This window comes from Barbus barbus, assembly GCF_936440315.1.
Source record: "Barbus barbus genome assembly, chromosome: 33".
In the NCBI taxonomy this organism is placed as follows: Eukaryota; Metazoa; Chordata; class Actinopteri; order Cypriniformes; family Cyprinidae; genus Barbus; species Barbus barbus.
Genome location: NC_136761.1, coordinates 26,201,773 through 26,221,280, shown reverse-complemented (window position 1 = coordinate 26,221,280; position 19,508 = coordinate 26,201,773). Strand labels below are relative to the sequence as shown.

At 38.1% G+C, this 19,508-nt stretch overlaps 1 protein-coding gene and 1 long non-coding RNA gene across 2 annotated transcripts in view; one reads left to right on the top strand and one right to left on the bottom strand.

The window, feature by feature from the left end:
* LOC306853700 (slit homolog 3 protein-like) overlaps positions 1-19,508 on the bottom strand; it is a 178,845-nt gene that overhangs the window by 45,517 nt on the left and 113,820 nt on the right. The window contains exons 7-15 of the mRNA XM_079391309.1: positions 18,092-18,163; positions 16,003-16,166; positions 14,722-14,866; positions 12,064-12,135; positions 10,883-10,954; positions 9,722-9,793; positions 6,937-7,080; positions 6,464-6,627; positions 1,363-1,513 (exon numbers count right to left, since the gene is read on the bottom strand). Of these exons, the coding sequence (XP_079247435.1) occupies positions 1,363-1,513; positions 6,464-6,627; positions 6,937-7,080; positions 9,722-9,793; positions 10,883-10,954; positions 12,064-12,135; positions 14,722-14,866; positions 16,003-16,166; positions 18,092-18,163 (1,056 nt within the window). The remainder of the gene's footprint in view (positions 1-1,362; positions 1,514-6,463; positions 6,628-6,936; positions 7,081-9,721; positions 9,794-10,882; positions 10,955-12,063; positions 12,136-14,721; positions 14,867-16,002; positions 16,167-18,091; positions 18,164-19,508) is intronic.
* Positions 931-4,233, top strand: LOC306853701. The gene is made up of 3 exons (XR_013782764.1): positions 931-1,278; positions 1,365-1,499; positions 2,726-4,233. It is a non-coding gene; the product is annotated as an uncharacterized lncRNA (long non-coding RNA).

The window sequence follows — 19,508 nt, the reverse complement described above, 5'->3', positions numbered from 1 at the left end:
TATTCAGAAATAAATAATTTGATAACCCCTATTCTATGCATGTATTATACATGATATCTTCCAAAACTGGTGCATTCAAGTCATGTTGGAAAAATCGTATTTAAGAGTTAACGCCACATGAACATCACCAGTCTTTCTTTATGTTAAAATTGTTCAAATAAATGGAATGATTATTTATAATAAAACTAATCTAAGCATTAAGAATAATTACTTTGCATTTAAAAGTATTGTACAATTACTACATAATACATAATTTAATTTAAAGCACCTTTATACATTGAATAAAAAAGCAAAACACACTCAATGTGCATTCTTTATTAATAATTTAGTAGATTAATCAAAATTTTGTTGAAATTTATGTAGAAACGATCCATTGCCACACTGAACTGGGATTTACTTACTCCTAGCAAATTTTACAAATATTTACAAAGAAACAGCAAGTAACACACTGAATTAATTGTGAATTTTTGAAGTGGAGAGACTGAAATAGTATTTTTTTTTGTCTGTCAGATTTACTCGAGCAATCTTTGTTTTATTTATAACTTCGAAAAATAATTTTTTACAGTGCATCTTACTCTAACCTAAGTTATTTGAATGCACCTGACATTGCAATTACGACTTCCCAACTTATAAAAGGACTTACAAGAACTTCCCAGGAGGCCTTGAATGCACCAAATGTATAACCAAGAAATGACAAGAAATTAGCAGTTAGCAGTATGCTAGTACTCCTTTGCAAACACAGAGCGAGACAGGCTGCTGCAGAGAAGGTCTAGGCAAGGTTGAGAGAGACTTTCCAAACATTAGTAAAAGTAGAGTCTAGTAAATGCACCACGGCTGTCTTTTTGCTTCCCCCAGGGCTGCTTTCCCCAGCGGGGCCTGCCATGGGAAAGCACATCAGATATAAAGTGCTGGTTCCTGGTTGCTAGCATTCCCGCAAGAGCTCTATAAATAAGCAGTCTTGCTAGCGGGTGCAAGCTGTAGTCACTGAGCCACAGAAAGACAGAGAGAGAGAGAAAGAGAGAGTGTGACAGATGAATCGAGTTGATGGGACTGCAGAGGGAAAACCCTGAAGTGTCCTCTACACACCAACACAAGGGCAAACGCATTGTCACCCTGACTAGCGCTGCCCAGGGAAAACACGGCTGAGTGGCTAATGGCTTGAGAGAGGCTCTGGACATTCATTCACACAACTCAGCTGGGGATGAAACCCCCGTAATCAGAGGACAGGAGAGAGGAACAAGGCCTCGGTGACAGAGGGACACTGAAAGAATTAGCGAGGTGAGATTGTAAATGGCCAATGATCCCGTGAATGATGGATGGGGTCGCTAGGGGCGTTTGTAAGCTCAAATGTGTGACTCTTACAGGTCGGTGGTGTGCTCCGGCAGGTGAGGGGGGATTTTGGTGAGTTTGAGGTTGGAGCAGTCCACCACTGTTCCCTCACACCGACAGCGCTCGGGACAAACCAGGTCCTGGAAACACTCGCCGCTGAGACGACTGCGGTAGTCCTCCGTACCTAACAAACACAACAGACACAAACAGAGAGACAGACATTCAAACAGCTTATTCAACTCATCACGTGCATGGTTAAACCTCACAAAATCTGTCAACCACACGTCCAGGTCACCTACAAAAAAGAAATATATTTACATAAAAATGATTTTTTTTGCAGGACAATTAAGCACTTCCACATTAAAATGAAATGAAATTAAATACAACAATAAATGGTATTTATAAATCAAGATTTTTGTTGTACCAACTATATACTAATTTAAATAAAAGTTTAAATACTAAAAAATTTAAATACTATTTTTTAAAATAGTAATGCAAATTCAAATAATGGGAATTAGAAAATAAAATCTCAAAGTAAATTGTCTTAATGGCTTTGTAACCCTTTTTAATTAAAATTATTTGAAATATATGAACACAATTTTACTTATTTTTCTATATAAAATATACATTTGTATTTTTCATGCAAATATTTATATAAAAGTGTCTGTAATACAGTTAATAATGGCTTGATGACTTAAAATATATTTAACACAATCTGACATTTTATAATAAAATGTAATTTGAACTCATCATAAAAATGTAATATTTATATTAAATAGAGCTGTAATACAGTTTGAATTTCAAATAAACTTGAAAAAACTCAAAATAAAATTTTTAAGTAAAATTGGGGGAAATGTGCTTAACTGTCTTAATGGCTTTGCAATCTATATAAAAATGTCAAATATATAAACACAATTTTACATATGTTTATATATAAAATGTAAATTTGTATGTCATTTAAATGTTGTAATATTTTTATTAAAAAGAGCTGTAATACGGTTCAGATTTCAAATACTGGGAATTAGAAAAAAAATCTCAAAATAAAGTGTCTGAAATGCACCAGACACTTTATTAATGAGAAACTGGGGAAATGTGCATGTCTTAATGGCTTTGTAAAAATGTAAAAAATGTATATGAGACCACAATTTTACTTCTTTTTCTACATAAGATCTGTAGATATCATGCAAATATAAAAAAAAGCATTCTAACATTTTCTTTTCATTGTGGGGCAAAACATGACCTGGACATATTTTTAATGAAATTTACCCACATAATAATAAATAAGAATTAATATTTTGGTTTAATGTCTTTTTTCTTTACACCTACAAACAGTCCACAAACAGTCACAGGCACTTGTTTGCAAACACAACCTCATCATCTGCATTCTTTTTTTCAGATAACAGCCTCATTGAGCGAGAGGTCAGGTATTGGAGGTCTGGCACTACGAAGTGTTTTGACAGGAAAACACAGGCAGTTTCTGCGTAACCCGAGCTTCTGGCCGCATGCGATAAGTCTGCTTCCCATCAGCCATCACTCGCCTGCCACTGTTTATCTTATTCCCACCATCTCCGTTCGGCTGCCCTGATGCTTCCAGCCAAACGTCTACGAGAGCGACCTTAAAGCAAAAACGCAGATGCAGAACACAGCTAGAGCTCCTCACAAGCGATCCGTTGTTCCCGGGTTAAAGAACGCCACCTTCACTCCTCACGGCGGCAAAGAGAGCTGCCACCGCACGTATCCCAGAATGCCATGCTGTGTGCGAGTGTGTCCAGCGGTCCCTGGTGCTTGACGGAACCATGTGAGGCTTGTGTAGGCGGCGGCACATGGTTAGATCAAGCACAAGAGACAGCTGCACCAGAGGCCAGAGTGGAGGAGCGGAGCGGGACGGAGAGGTGGGGAGGAGGAGGAGGAGGAAGGAGCAGCCAGGACACAGCAGCCAGGAAGCCGCCCAGAACTCTGGGCCACCATGCACACAGGGGGGCCGGCCCCTTTCCCTCGTCCCAGCATGGACAATAGCCCGCTGGGAATTACAAGCCCGAAAAGACAGACAGATAGACAGACAGACAGGGACTTGGAACACACACATAAAGACATCGCAGAGGAGAAAGGAATGGAGCAAAGCCCTCTGCCACCACACATACACACACGGCCGTAGCCAGGGTTTGAAAACTACAGAGGTCTGGGGTGAGGTTGAAAATTGTGCATAAGGTGTAAGTCCTTTTATAATGTTATCTTGGACCAAAAACCAACCATAATTTAGTTGTGCACTACCATTTTCCACCTACTCCTTGAATTTAAACAGTTGTACAACTAGTGAGGTCTGGGGTGGGGTTAAAGATTGTGCAGTAATAACCCCAAATACTCATTATATACACTAACACTTTAAAAGAGAAAGAGATGTGGATGTTTGTGAAAGACGTTTTCTCTGTTTTGGAGGGGTGAACAAATTTATTGCATCAAAATGTGTTAATATTTTACTATAGGTTAGGGGTGGATAATTTTATCAGTTGCTTATTAATCCTGCAACAATTCATATTACTGTTATAGTTTTCATTAATAATAATTGCTATGTAGATGATAACTTTGTCTAGTGCTCTAATGAATGTTTTTAGCATGATTTGTGAAAATTTAACTACTATAGCTTCTGAATGACATAGCATAGACTTCTTAATGGCAGATCTGTGTACTGGTGTTAAATGCTACTGTTTTTGACAACGTTGATAATGTTTCATGATATTTTTTGTGTTTCCTTTACCGAATGTGCTATCCTGACGGCAATAACCTGTGTGTGGGCTTTTTTGATTAGTGCTGGCAATGCAGTGTTGCCAAATATTGCTAAAAATAAATATATAAAAAAACAACCTTTTTTGCAAATATGATAAGATAAACATATAAACAACCCTAAACTGAAACTTCCCTATTTATTAACTTTCTATAGTTTCAAATAAAGTGGAAAAGACAAGTCCAAAACTGCATGTAATAACTGGATCTGGCAACGTAGAGGCTGCGCCCGAGCCCTCACTCACAACTCTCTCATTCGCTCCGCCAGCGTCTCGCAGCGATCGTTTTCATCTCATGGATGCTAAACATTCTTGCAAACTGTCTAAACTGAATTATACATGCAGACATTCATATGAGGAGTTTTAAATGACAAATTTGCCATTCAGAGAATACATTTTTATTTTTGAACATGCAAAATTTACTGAGGTTTGGACCTTGATAATCTTATAGCTGGCTACGGCCCTGCATACACACATACACACACACACACACACACACACACACACACACACACACACACACACACAAAACACAGATTTTCATGTGCAAACACACGATAGGGGCCAATAGCGGGTTTGTGTGCTCTGGCGTTGCACTGGTTATTGTGCTGATATACTGACAGAAGTTTAATGAGAAAAACCTGTGGCTTAATATCAAAGCAAACAGCGGCTGCACTTCTCCCACCAAATCAGTTCCCTCAGGGGCCCGTGCTTTTGGCTGCGTGTGGGGGCCAGTTCCGACTCGTAAAAACATCTTCTAACAAGGCATCTTCATTCTTCTTCAGAACAGCCAGCATTGTCCTATTAGCACTCTGAAACCTGGCAGTGTGTGAGAAGAACTGCTCCAGGCCAGAGTATGCCACACACAAACTCACACACAGGAAAAGGAAAGGGACGTCACTGAATGTGAGGAGACTCAATGTGAAGAAGCATGTGAGCAGCAATTGGTGGGCCAGAACTCCAGGCCATCAATAAGTCACTGTGCACAGCCTAGTAGATTCACTGTATGGCAGGAGCCGTGTTCGGATTCATTTACTTGATTGACTCTCTTTCATAAGGTGTAAGTTCTTTTATAATGTTATCTTGGAGCAAAAACCAACCATAATTTAGTTGTACACTACCATTTTCCACCTACTCCTTGAATTTAAACAGTTGTACTACTGGTTTTGCATATTATAGTATTTGTATTCAGCAGGGATGCATTAAATTGATTAAAAGTGACAGGCTTTAGCATTGTTACAAAAACATTCAGTTTCAAATAAATGCTGTTCTGTTAAGCTTTCGACTTTTCAAAGAATCCTAAACTACAACAACATAAAACTATTAAGCAGCACGACTGTTTTCAACATTGATAATAATAAGAACTGACATTGGAGTAATGATGCTGGAAATTCATAAAATAGAAAACTTATTTTAATTGGTAATAATATTTTACAATATTACTGTTACAATATTTTTGATCAAATTAATGCAGCCTCGAAGATCATAAGATTGTTTTCAATGTTAACACTTTGAAACATTTTGGGGCATTCTACTAACTATAAGTAACTTTGCAAGCGCATGTCAACTTGGTAACCCAAATCTAACAGTCTACTATTACTTTAATGTTGGTTGGTTAGGGTTAGGGCTGATGCATAGATGTAAATTAATGAGAGTTAGTTGACATGTATGTAGCTGCAAAGTTACTTAAAGTTAGTAGAATGATTAAAGTGGACTATCAAAATAAAATGTAGCCTGTTTAAAACTTTATGTTCACATTATAATATATGGGTGTACTATGCATATTTATTAAGTATATATAAATACAAACACATGCATGTATATATTTAAGAAACATTTGTTATGTTTATATAATAAATATATTTATATATATAATATAAATATGAATATAAATATATACATGTAAATATTTACAAAATATATACTGTGTGTGTGTGCGCTTTTATATATACATAATAAATATACACAGTACACACAAATATATTATGTAAACAAAAACTTATTTTGGATGCGATTAATCATTTGACAGAACTAATATATATATATATTTATTTATCTACAAACTTTTGAACGGTAGTGTTTGAACGTTTTGACAACGTTTTCGCATTTGAAATCAGCAGGCAGCTACCAAGCTGCTGAATACTGACTGTAAAGTGGGCAATCATAACATTTTGATTTCTAAAGGACCCATTTTTGCATCTTAATGTGAAAACATATTCTGTGTGGACTGATAAAGAAGCCTTGTGAATGTTAAAGTATGTCTACATACTGTAGTACTATATTGTTCCAAATAATTCTAAATGCAACAAGGCATAAAAGTCTTCTTTAAACAGTGTGCATGTGTGTAGCTCTACCTGTGCAGCGAAACTTCTTGCCCTTAACCTGGCTGATGCGTTTGTTGGCGAGGCGGCGCGGGTGGCTGCATCGAGCTCCGCTGGTCTCAATTGGATTGTCAAACAGATAGTCAGCCAACCACTTCAGATGACAGTCACACATGAAGGGATTCTGAGCGAGGTGTCTGTGGAGGGCGGACATAATGATAAATTAAAACGCTTAATTAGAGTCAAGGGAGTTTGCATAATCAAACAGTAATATCCTGTGATAACAATACGATTCATAGACATGAACTATTTTTTTCAGTGTAAGGTTTTCATTTGTTTAGTTCACATTTATCTCACTGCTGTTAATGTTGTTGTTTTGCAGTCTACTTGCAGCTAATTAATTGCGGGGTGAAGACAGTCCTGCTCAACAGTTGCTTAGAGACTGGAGTCTCCTGGACCGAGTATGGGTGTGAAGGATAGAGTGTCTATGTGTGTGTGTAACTCACAGTGTTTTGATGGAGCGTAGAGGGGTGAACAGGCCTTTGCTGATGGTCTGAAGCTTGTTGTCGTAGAGGGACAGCAGGTTGAGGTTCTGCAGGTCTTTGAAAGTGTTCACTCGGAGACAGTTGATCTTGTTGGCGTTCAGCAGTCTGGAAGAATAAACAGAAGTTTCATTAGATGTTTTTTCTCATCAGTATAAACATACGATAACAAACAAACAAAAAACTAAAATCTGCTTTAATATATTTTTATATTTATGTTTAATTTACGTGTATAGTAGGCACTTTCTTATCATTTGAATTATGGCACAGTGCACACAACGCCTAAGTGGAAAACCTCCCAAAAATACTGTTAAAATGAATACTGACAATGTCAAAATTATGCATTCCTAATATAAAAAAACAAACAGACATACAAATTAAACAAAAAACTAATGAACAAAAAGCTAAAAAGGCAAAGCAAAGACAAGACAAAACAAAAAGCTAAACAAAACACAAGCAAAGCAAAACAAACAAAACAAAAACAGGTAAAGCAAACGAAACAAGCAAATCAAAGCAAAGTGAACCAAAACAAAACAAGCAATGCGAGCCAAAACAAAATACAAAGCAAAACAAAAACAAGGAAAGCAAACAATATAAGCAAATCAAAGCAAAGCGAACCAAAACAAAACAAGCAAAACAAAATACAAAGCAAAACAAAAACAAGGAAAGTAAAGTAAAGCAAAGCAAACAAAACAAACAAACACAACAAAGCAAAACAAAACAAAACAATGCAAATACTTTTATTGCTGTCAATGTGTCATTGTGTCGTGTATGCTGTTCTTGATGACTGATGATTATTTATTGCATTACAGAAGTCGGTATGCTCTTATTAGTGTGCTCTCTGTTGAACATGTGCGGCATCAGTCACCCTATAGAAGCCTCTTTCAGTGCAGTCCCTGAGTTTCCTACGGGTACTTTGCGAAAGACTTAAGAGACAATAAGGACTTTTTATTTTCAATTTGCTTGAGCGGAGAGTGCCGCTCTCTCTGAATGATTTTATGTTTTGCTTTAAAGCCTCTAGTGGAGAGCGTGATGGTTGCAGTAAATTTAGTTTTTTGCACTGTATCAGTAAAGACGAGCAGTGTGTAGATTTAACTGGGGGAAAATTAACAGTGTGGGATCCACAAAGTGCTCAAAGCTGTATGATTTGATGTAAGTCTCAGAAACATATTCAGATCTATAGATGTAATTTACTCGGTTCACAGATCACAAATTTGAACAAAACCGGAGTGAATGTGCTGTCGATGAACTGCTGGAGTATTCAGCTGCTGAGTTGCACCCATCACTCCTGTCATGTCACACACTTCCAGCCGCCCTCGCGTCTCTCCCGTTCAGGCCGCCTGACAATTGACTAAAGCAGTCATGTGCTTAATTACTGAAAGCCATTGTAATGAGGTTTTGTCTTGGAGCAAACACATGCATCGTTAGTCTACCCACAGGGTGAACTAATTAGGTTTGAGTATCTCAAAAAAAAAAATAGTGACTAAAACCATAAACAACAGAAAGAAACGCAGAAATGCCAAAATTGCTTTGCAAAATTGCTGGAATGCCCTGAAGCGTACCTTTGAAAGGGTCTTATTAAGAACATCCATTAAGGATGAAGAACTCTAATTGCTGAAAACACAGATAATTTGCGTCATTATGACAGTTGACAGTGAAAACATGGGCCGGGCCGCTCCAGTAAATCTATGGTGTTTTAGAAGCATAATAACAGGTGATGTGAGCTTATTTTTGTGCCCGCGGCAGCAGCGTGTAGGTTAAGAAAAGCGGACGCCATCAGAATTTCCCCAAATCATTAGAATAAGCTGAAACAGGTCCATTAGAGCTGACAGATTCACCTCAATTTGGACTATTAAATGCAGAAATTATGTCTGAGTAATGTTTCCATGTCTACACAAATATAAGTAGGTGTGAGGGACATGTTTAGCAATCAAGACCAATTTACATGCTAATGATGTCGAGAGTGTTCCCCCAGAGGAACCGAGAATTAAACTTGATGCTCCTTTCAGCCAAAACACTACATGCGCTCTTCACTTCTTTTAGTGCTGCTCTTCCTTTCATGAGGGAAAAGGCAGAAATGTTTTACCTCCTCATAACATGCACAACCAGGCTTTGCATAAATGTGTAGTGATCAAGTGCCACTGCCAATAAAGCAAATACAAAAAAATATCAAATACAGAAATTAAAAAAAAAAATTCTCAGTAAAATTTTTATGAATGTAAGATAAAATCTTAAATTTATTATAATATATATATTTTAAATTCTCTTGTTCACCAAGGCTGCATTTATTTGATCAAAAATACAATAAAAACAGTAATGTTTTGAAATATTATTACAATTTCAGTTAATTTCTATTTTATTATAAATTAATTTTAAAATGCAATTTCAGTGTCACATGCTCCTTCAGAAATCCTTCTAACATGCTGATTTGCTCAAGAAACATTTCTTATTATTATCAATTTTGAAAACAAGTTTGCTGCTTGATATTTTTGTGGAAATCATGATAAATGTGTCAGTATTCCAAACAGCGTTTATTAGAAATACAAATCTTTTGTAACATTTTAAATATCATTGCTGTCACTTTTGATCAATTTAATGCGTCCTTGCTGAATAAATTCATTTCTTTGAGTGGTAGTGTAAAAAGATAAATTACTAGTAGTGAAACTTGGACCCCTCTGTACATTCACACACACAGAAATCATTATCTTCTTGACATTGAAGGTTACTGAGTCATAAATGCAGCACTCACAGCAGCTGCAGGGAGACCAGACCGTCAAACAGTCCCTTTGGGATCTCTGCAATTTTATTTCCATACAGGACCCTGTAGACACACACAGATACAATGTAAATAGAGAGCAATGAATCAGCCCACAACGTCTCAATATGTCTAGCCCATGTGCAACACATCAAGCGTGGATGTGTCTTTCTTAGAGGGGCTTTCAAGTTTTTCAAAAAAGTAGTCAAAATCATAAAAGTGGTACATAAAACTAGTCCTCTGAAGTCATACGATACAACATAGCTGTATATAAGAAAAAGACTGAAATTTGTCAGAAAAGTTACTGATAATTTTGTAAGAGTAAGCTGGATCAGAGAACCGGATCAATCTAATTGATGAATGAATCAAAATGATTTAATGATTAAATAGTTTAAAACAATCAGATATAAATACTTCTCTTATCAACAAGACATGAGAGTTAGGGAAGCTGTCAATGTTTTCAGTGAATAATGACTTAAATTTCACTCTGTTCCTGCTACAAAACTATTGTGTATGACATGAAATAAAGTACATGACAATTTTTATGACAATTTATGGTGTTGTGTGTCCTTTTGAAGTTCTCCATTCATAGTAAATGTGCTTTGTGTTCACAGAACAAAGAATGAGTTCATGAGTTTTGAGCGCCGTTCACTTTTGGCTGAACCATTCCTTCAACACACTCTAATTTCCGAGCAAACGTGTGGTTGTGTGTTTACGTCGTCTCGCGCATCCTCTTTGCTTTATTCCTATTCCCTGAGAGACTGCAGCCCATCTTCCACCCCTCAGCGTCTCTTTAATCATGAGGCATGTGTAAATGAGCTCTGTCTCGTGTACAGCTGTGTGGGCTGGACGCAGGGAGACAGATCTGACCAAATTAATATGCGCACGCTGAGGCTTCTGTCTCTCTCTGACTTGTTGAGGTGATTTAAATGAAAGTCCTCCCTTGTGTTCACGCTGCTGCAGATGTCAGCAAACACACACACACACACAGGCAGACAGTAGGCTGTGTCGTCTCCGTTCTGTCCGCTGATTTATTCGACACCTGTCCTTTCACCTGACTGTTTACATTTACGCATGCCTATTATCTTTGTACATGCATTGCTATGCAGCTCAGGTGTATGATTGTTTGCATGTGTGTGTGTGAAAAACACTTACAGTGAAGTGAGCGAGCGCAGGCCACTAAACGCATCTTCTGCAATCTCGGATATCTGATTCTTGCTCAGGTCTCTGTAATGACATAAATAGAGATAATACGGCCAACTGTTAGACCAACAAAGGGATGGTTTGCACATTTGTCTGACAGGACGTCGATACTCCATAAATACCCAACGAACTCGATACTGAGGAGAAAAGAACATAAGAAACTGCCTGGTGATCATCATTAGCATCTAATCTTTAAACCATTTACTTCTTCTCACATTAAGCTATCGCATGTCTTGAACTGGCGTGGACCAGAATTTAGCAATTCAACTTTGCAATGCCATGAGGATGAATAAATAATGACTTGTTTCTTTAAACTCTAATGTCATGTAAGCTAGATTTTCTCAATTTTGGATTGTTGAGGTGGAAATAAACTCTGCAACGATTCGGTGAGAAGTGGTTGTGAAAAACTACACAAAAGGTGCGTTTCTCTCAGGAAGCCCAGATTTGTTTGAGAATATTCTTCAAAATACTGAGCACTTCACGTCAAGGCATCACTGCCAAAGCAGAGGTGAGAAGATCTTATTAAATATCTGAATTTGTGTCTAAAATATAGATTTTCTTGTGCAGGGTGACATGCTTCTAGAAACTGCGGTGTATGTTATGAACCCTTCTATTATTTTTTCAAATTCTTGACAGGAGATCACTTGCAGCAGGTATAGAGTTCATGCATAGGCTGAAAAAGTATCAAAAGAAAGTGTGTATATTTCTAGATGTGTCAAAATAGAGGACTGCTTAGCTCATTTTAAAGTGCTTTTTGGATATACGTAAACATCAGGTCATCAAGTAATCTCTTCTGCTCACCAAGGCTGCATAATAACAGTAAAATGGTTAAATATTATTACAATTTAAAATACCTGTTATCTATTTTAATATATTTAAAAAGCAATTTATTCCTGTGATGCAGCGCTGAATTTTCAGCATCATTACTCCAGTCCAGTGTCACATGATCCTTCAGATATCGTTCTAAAATTCTGATTTGCTGCTTAAGAAACATTTCTTATCACTAATGTTGAAAACAGTTGTGCTGCTTATTTTTTTCCAGGATTTTTTGATGAAAATAACCCAAGCTTTTGATCAGTATAGTGTAAATGGTAAGCTCATCAGTTTGTGCTGTTGTGTGTGGAAGTTCTTACATTCTCTTCAGTTTCTTGTATGTGGAAAACGCTCCTGCTGGGATGCTCTTGATCATGTTCTGCTCCAGACGACTACATGGGAACAGATGGATATGTTTTGTTACACAACACTGACTTTTCCATTACGCTAGTAATTGTTTATAATAAAATTACGAAACAAATATGGCACGGCAGAGAAAAGAAAACAATGTAATTTTCCTGTAGGTGTTCCGCAAATGTACATGCATCATATCAAATTTATTCCACTCGCAACACAGATCTGCTGGTGATTTAATTTCTCAGAGTCTGAAAGCATGTGTAAGCGTGTTTTACGGGTATACGTTTAAAAAAATAAATGTTTCAATTAAAACCGAAAGGCCTGATTTTAAGTTCCACATATAAATTTGTTCTTTAGCTCTTTACGTAATCATCTTGTGCTTAAAAAAACATTATGTTGATCTGAATAACATTAATTATTTAGAATGACTTCATTTATTTACTATTTTTTACTTATTGCAAACAGAACAATAGAGCAAGAGTGAATAAAATGTTCTTGATGAAACAAAGATGCTCTGTCGACCCTAAAGTGCTCAAAAGAGTCTTTCGCTGAAGATCCTTTTGTTTTTGAGAGTTTGGCTGGTACTTAATGCTCCTTCAGGAGTTCTACAGAGAAAGCCATCTAATGCTTTACGGCAGCCTGTACATTGAGTGTTCAATTTGTGTTTTGGCTCACTGGGATACGAGGGCATGGAAAACAAGTCCCTGAGAAATAAGCACAGCTCTCTGCATGCTCCAGGTTATACATCATTTCATTAGCCCAATTTGTTTTTGGCCGTGGGCTCGGTTGGGCTAATGTGTCCTAGCCTGCATATCCATTTATTATGCAAAGGTCATACACTATTGACATAACAACAACGGCGAGGAACAGCACATATCAGGGCAATTACCTACCTGTCCTTTAGTGCAAACAAGGAACTCTGAATCAATATGGATACCAAATACCCTGACCAAGACGATATGGACGTTCTCCAAGGCATGAGAACATTCAATCAGCCTGAGGCAAGACAGCCAAAACACATCGAAAAACTAGAGTGTTTTCTTTGTAACAGCATGCATGTGTGTGAGCGCACCGCTGCGCTGCTATGTGATCATTAAACACGACGTCCCAGCCTATGCTCACAATGGAAATTTTGGCCTTACAAATTTCCCATGCGCAACCAAAACGTCCTTGTTTATTGGAGGATACCGCAAAACCTCTTTTGGACGCTATCTTGCATTTGAAGGACACCGAACACAGAAGTGGCTGGAACAACAACAAGGTCAGATGTTTTAAGCGGCAGCGCTGTATGAATCACATTAATTTGATTGCTTTTTAATAGAAATGCTAAAGTTAATATGCTAACATTAGCATTACACAAGCTAACATGCCCGGCACAATGAAGCAAAGGTCATCTAAAAAAGTTAATAGGCAGAAAAATTGACAACAACATTAATCTAATGGTTGCTTTAAAAACGGTGGCTTTCTCATAAAAATATAACCGAATCGCACAAAAAAGCCACAGTCATCAAATATATCCAAAGACAACTAGGGTTTTAGAGAATATCCTTCAAAATGAGTTTGAAATGGACATTCGCAAAAGTGACGTTTTCTTAACATCACTATTAACTAGTGCTGTCAGTCGATTAAAAAAATTACCTATTTAATGGCATACTTGTCGGTAATTAATATATTTTATAGTTTAATGGCATATTTTTTACAAAGTAGCCTATAGTTAACGAAGGCCAGTATCACTCATACCAATACCGCATCTGATACCTGTATTACTGTAAATGCATATTTTCCTCAGTTTTAGCCATTAATTACGCTGTCTGAAGCCGCTTTCTGTGCGCATGCACGTGTCTGATGCCTATGTTCACAGAGAGCTGCTTCACCGACGGTACCAAATTAATAACGTCTCTTTTATAAGTATAGTAGTACAGTATAATATAGTCTACTGTAATGCTAACCAATGGATGCCAGGAAAAAAAAAATAGGTGCTCTCTTAATTGTGTCAAATACTTTTTAATGCATTAAACAAACATTTGCTATTAACAAGAAAGAAAGAAAAAACTCACTGCTCCTAATTTACTATATTTCTTTGCTCTTTCTTTTGTTTCTGATCGTTTACTTGAATGGTATTTTGAACAGCTGTTGTATGCTATGATGAAATGTCACAGACATTGGTATCAATTACTACAATTTTGCTATTTGGTAATGTACTTATACCAAAATTAGTACTTATATGAACTATATACTTAGTAATTAAAAGGTCCACCATTTCTCATCATATTAAAGACAGCAAGCCAGCTTGAATCTGCTGATAAAACACTCTTTCTTGGACACTAGATCGGGCTCAGTGTAACCTGCCTCATTTTGATCCTTGACTGGTTGTCTAATTACCTAAACCGTGCAGACGGGATGGTAGACCTCCAGCAGCACTGAGCAAGATCTATCTGCAACTGCGGCACGGCGCTAACGTACTCGCTAATGAGGCTGCTACACCGCACTGCTAATGGCCTTTGTTACATGACAGGCGGAAGAAGATCACCGCACAGGCGATATCAGTGGTAAGTACTTATCACACAGGCAGATTTTACACAAATACAGAAGGGAAATGTTTTGAGGAGTGGAATCCATACATTTCTACGATTCCCTCAGGCAGGTTGGCAGGAATCTCCGTCAGACCTTTTCTACGGCAGTCTACGATGTTGTTGTTGCAGGTGCAGGCGGCAGGGCAGATGGATGCCTGGGGAGCGCATGACCTTGGCTCCGTCTGCACAGGACCTGGGGAGGAGGCAAAGATGGAAAAATAACAGATCAGGAGGAAAATTGACTAAAGACAACATGATTTAATGACACAAGAAAGCAAATGGAAGACACAGGGAATACCATTTTGAGTCAAATATGAATAGAATAGCATTCCTTCTGATAGTAGTTATAACTGTCTGTACAGAAGTGTGAAAATTAATATTAGTTCCAATAACAGCACAAATGAAGACGGGTGAAAATAGCTTTTAATACAGTACATAATCAGCATGAACAGACTCCCTGTTGTTTTATTGTCTTGCTTTGCAGCTTAATTAAGAAACGCCTTTTCTTGCAGCGTGTTTTGTGTTTGTGTTGGAGTATATTCATCAGTTGATTAATCAGAGGGAGAGGAAAAGGGGGCTTAATTAACAAGAGCTGAACGTGAACTTTTTCACCAATGAAACCCAAAGGTCCATTAAGAAATACAATGTATGGAGTGGCTTTATAAAACAACACAATGAAAAGGCCCTAAGTGTTTTCTTGTAATAGCCAGCATTTGCAAATTAATTATAAATTTGAGAAAAAAGACTGGCAGGACAAGGAAAGAGAGAAAGAAGAAAGAATATATATAATTAATTAATATTAATTAATAAGTATAATTTTTTAAACAAAGAAAATTAAGTACAGGCATAGGGCACAGACCTTTAAGTTTTTTTCCACTGTGAAATTATTCTCATGACAAATGTATTTAAACACTCCTCCAATCATTTTCAATGCCATAATGTGGAAAAAAAGAAGTCAGAAGAGTATGTGTCATGGTAGAATATATTGGAGTGAGTGAGTGAGTGAATGAATGAAAAAAAGAATTTAATGAATAAAGATATATACACAAGTAAATAGATAAATATTAACTAATAAATAGTAATAGTATAAATAAGTTATTAACATCAGTGTAAATAATGTCAAATGCATAAATAAATAAATGACTGGTTAGTTATTAATATTAGTGTAAATCATGTCAAATGCATAAACAAACAAACAAATAAATAAATAAGGTACTAAAAGCAAGCTTCATTTTCTTGCAAAATATGCTAAATGTCATTTATAATAATGCACTTTTTTTATTTTTGGAGAAGGACATTCTGACAGAGAAAGTGAACACTGTGCCATACCTGTGCAGACAAATTCTCTCTTTTGAACATCAGGAACATTGAGACCTCTCATATGGGCGGGGGCCATGCACTGTGTGAAAGGGGCCAGCCCTCTCCTCTGCCGCAGCCAATCGGAGAGCCAGGACAGGTGGCAGTCGCAGTGCAGGTTGTTGGAGTGCAGGCGACTGAAGAGAGAGAGAGAGAGAGGGAGAGGGAGAATAATGAGGGACAGATAGTGAGACACTATCGGATAAAAGTCAGAGGAGGTTTATATATCTAGCATGAATGCTGGAGTGGATGATCCCTCAGAAATGTCGGGAAACAGAGCTCTCTGAAGATGGAACCAGAAGAGCAATGTTTACCACACATTCAATGTCATATTCCATCTGTAATATGGCATTTAAATGCAAAGGAGGAAGGAAATCACTGCCGAGATCAAGTAAATATTCATAGGGAGAATCTTTATACAGCTTCGGTAATGCAGACTCTGAATAACACATCTGAATTAGTGACAACACGAGTGTGACTGGGTCATTCTGTTATACGGATGATAGTAACATGTCCTCAGAGTCCACAGTAAACCGCTCGCAAATCCCCAGAGCATGGACCCTCATTTCATCAAGGTCTTCAACAAATGACACAACTCCCAATAACACCTTAATATAAATCTCTCAAGGGCCATTCCACGAAGGGTACGAGAAACACAGTTCAAAGAAAAAGTGGTGTCAGCGAATCAAAAGGCGCAGCTATAACAGTCAACACTGTCTGTAAATGAAATAACAGGCAGAATCCAGTTAGGTGGACAAAAACCCGCCATTGACAATTTCAGCAGGGGGTGATGGTTTTAATAGAGCTTTTCCCATTACAAATCCAGTATCTGGCCCCCTGTCTTTGCGGATTAATTACAGATGAGTGGGATTACAGAGATGGATGACATGGAGAGAAGAAGCCTCGGCTGCCTCAGGTGTGCATGGGATGAGCCGAGGACGGGCACAATGGGGCAGCTCCACGTGCAAGCACACCCTATCGACTGTCACGGAAAATGACTACTTGTCTGGCGGTGGGAGTGCTTTTGATTTGTCTGAGTTATTGAATGGCAAGCGTCATGGGGTGATATCATTTGATCTAATTGAATGCACAAAGATAGTATGTCTGCAGAAGGTGGGGGAAAGGTGAGGAAAACTGGACTATTTCATCAGAAACCTGCAGCCAAACCACCATCCTACTAAATGGATTACCAGCATCTCTAAACATTTGATTTAATAAGTTGTTTTTACGAGCAACAAATTCAATACAGATATATCAGGGATATTAGAGACAGAAAATTCAATCCAAAGGAACTGGGTAGCAACCGAAGCCTTGCTGTGGATAATTCAATACTGCCCAGGGAGCAACGCGCCCGGCCATCCGAGCATCAGCAAATTCAATCCCGCATGAGGGGGCTGGCCTGTCTGATGGGCTGACTGATGGGAGGGAGGCCAGACCGCTCGGCTGTGGAGCTCCAGCTATGGATGACTCCAGGGAGAACGCCATGACGGAAAGAGGAGGAGAGATAGATGGAAAAAGAAATGACTGATTGAAGGAGGAAGCTCCGAACATGTGCACCAGGGTCACAATAACCCTGTGTTTCAGACGGAGATTCAAATTCCCAGAAGCCCGAAATCAAACTAGCGTTTACTCCTGACATATTTCTTTATTTATCCCTCTATTAGAGCCAAAGCTCTGAGAAGAACGACCACACTCGAATAATAACAAAAGCATCTCTGAGTCCTGTTAATATTGCAGGTCAGCCACAGATTGGAACGAGGTTTGGGGACTGTGTAATTATTTATATCAATTGTGGTTTGGGTCTGACAGTGCAAACGCAGAGGAGCGACACAGGCATCTGTGTAAGAAAACCATCTCAACATCTTCAGCTAAGACAATGTCTGCTCGCAAACAGACCACAGCTCTGAAAACTGGCACGGCGTCACCACAGAGCCTCTAGTCAGGCAGCAAAACCTTTCAAAAAGAGTCAAGATTTAGTTTGAACGTCACTAAATGTAAATATATGAATATCTGATTCTATAGCATTACCATGAAGTGGATGAAGAAGCTCCTCAGTACTTACAGTGTCCGCAGTTTGGGCATGTGGTTGAAGCTTGACAGCGGGATGAGGGTGATGTTGTTGTTGTTGAGAGTGCTAGAAGGAAAAGAAGAGAACAAACATTAGGAAAAAGGCATTTACTTAGTAAACATACAGCGAGTGAATCCAGATAACATTTGACAATGAAGACCAGACCAGTGTTTTTCTCAATTCACTGAACAATATACATATGCAAACCTGTTTACTTAGACAAAAAAAAGGTTTTTAAATAAGAGATAGTCACTGGAAGTAGTGTGTGTTATGGTCTGCGAAAGAATGATATCATCGATGATGTGCACACTTGCAATTATGGATGGCAGACCTCTCTGCTTCCTGTCATACCAGCCACAGTTCTGATTAGCGCTACTTAGCTGACCTAATCTTGTAATCAATCCATCCCACTCCATAACCCCCAAACCTATCACACACATGCAGAACACACAGTCTCCTGTACCTCCACCTCTTGGAAAAGGGTCTGGAATTTCTCAATTTAGGATTTTAATAGTTCCTGCTTGGTGAGGGAAAACTGCTGATCTCTCTGACTTTGCCAGTTCAGTTTACAGCTTGGGTTTGGGGTCTGAGTGTTCCTTCTAATGAATCCTGCAACAGTACTTCTTGAGTACAGTGCATCCATGATTTACATTTATGGATTTGGAAGATAATGAATTAGATTGCATTCAAGTTATGCACTTTTTTGGGAACTGAACCCATGACCTTGTGTCATGCTCTACTGTTTAAGTTACAGGAAGACAAACAGTCCCAAAGATTTTGGTATTAATCCCAGAGCCCACTGACTGATCAGACCAGATGCTGGTCTTGCATTTTATTCAAGGCCAGTTAATTCAGTCTCAACACAAACAAGCTACTTGCACTATTGGAGTGATCATATTTACAGTACAATTTTGACCAATGGAAATTTCCCAGCCTGAGTCCAATAAAATTGTGCAAATCAGAGGAAAACTAATCCCTTTAAAATATAACATTCTTGCGGGACTTTAAATGATATCTGAATATTGATTTTGGCTCGGATCTGTGGTGGAACACTTTATTATGAGTGAGGGAAAGAAGAAAACTAACTAAATGGAATGGAAAATTATTGTTATTCTACACATAGACACAGAAAATTCCACACAAATTACACACAGGGTGAAGGAATCACCCTCGTGAGGAGTTGACCAAATCCGCACCAGAAAGCGATCCTCTTGTCAAGGCCGCTGTGGCTCAGAGGTTTCATTGCTGTTCTCTGCCGCTCTATAGAGATGTAAATAGAAGAAGCTCTGGGCAAGGGAGGAACGCCCTGGTAAAAGCCTGTAATACCAAACCATCACCAAGGAAAAATGCAATTTGCTCAGGAAGGACTATCTCCCATCTATGAAACCTTGGGAGCATCCTCCAAAGTTAG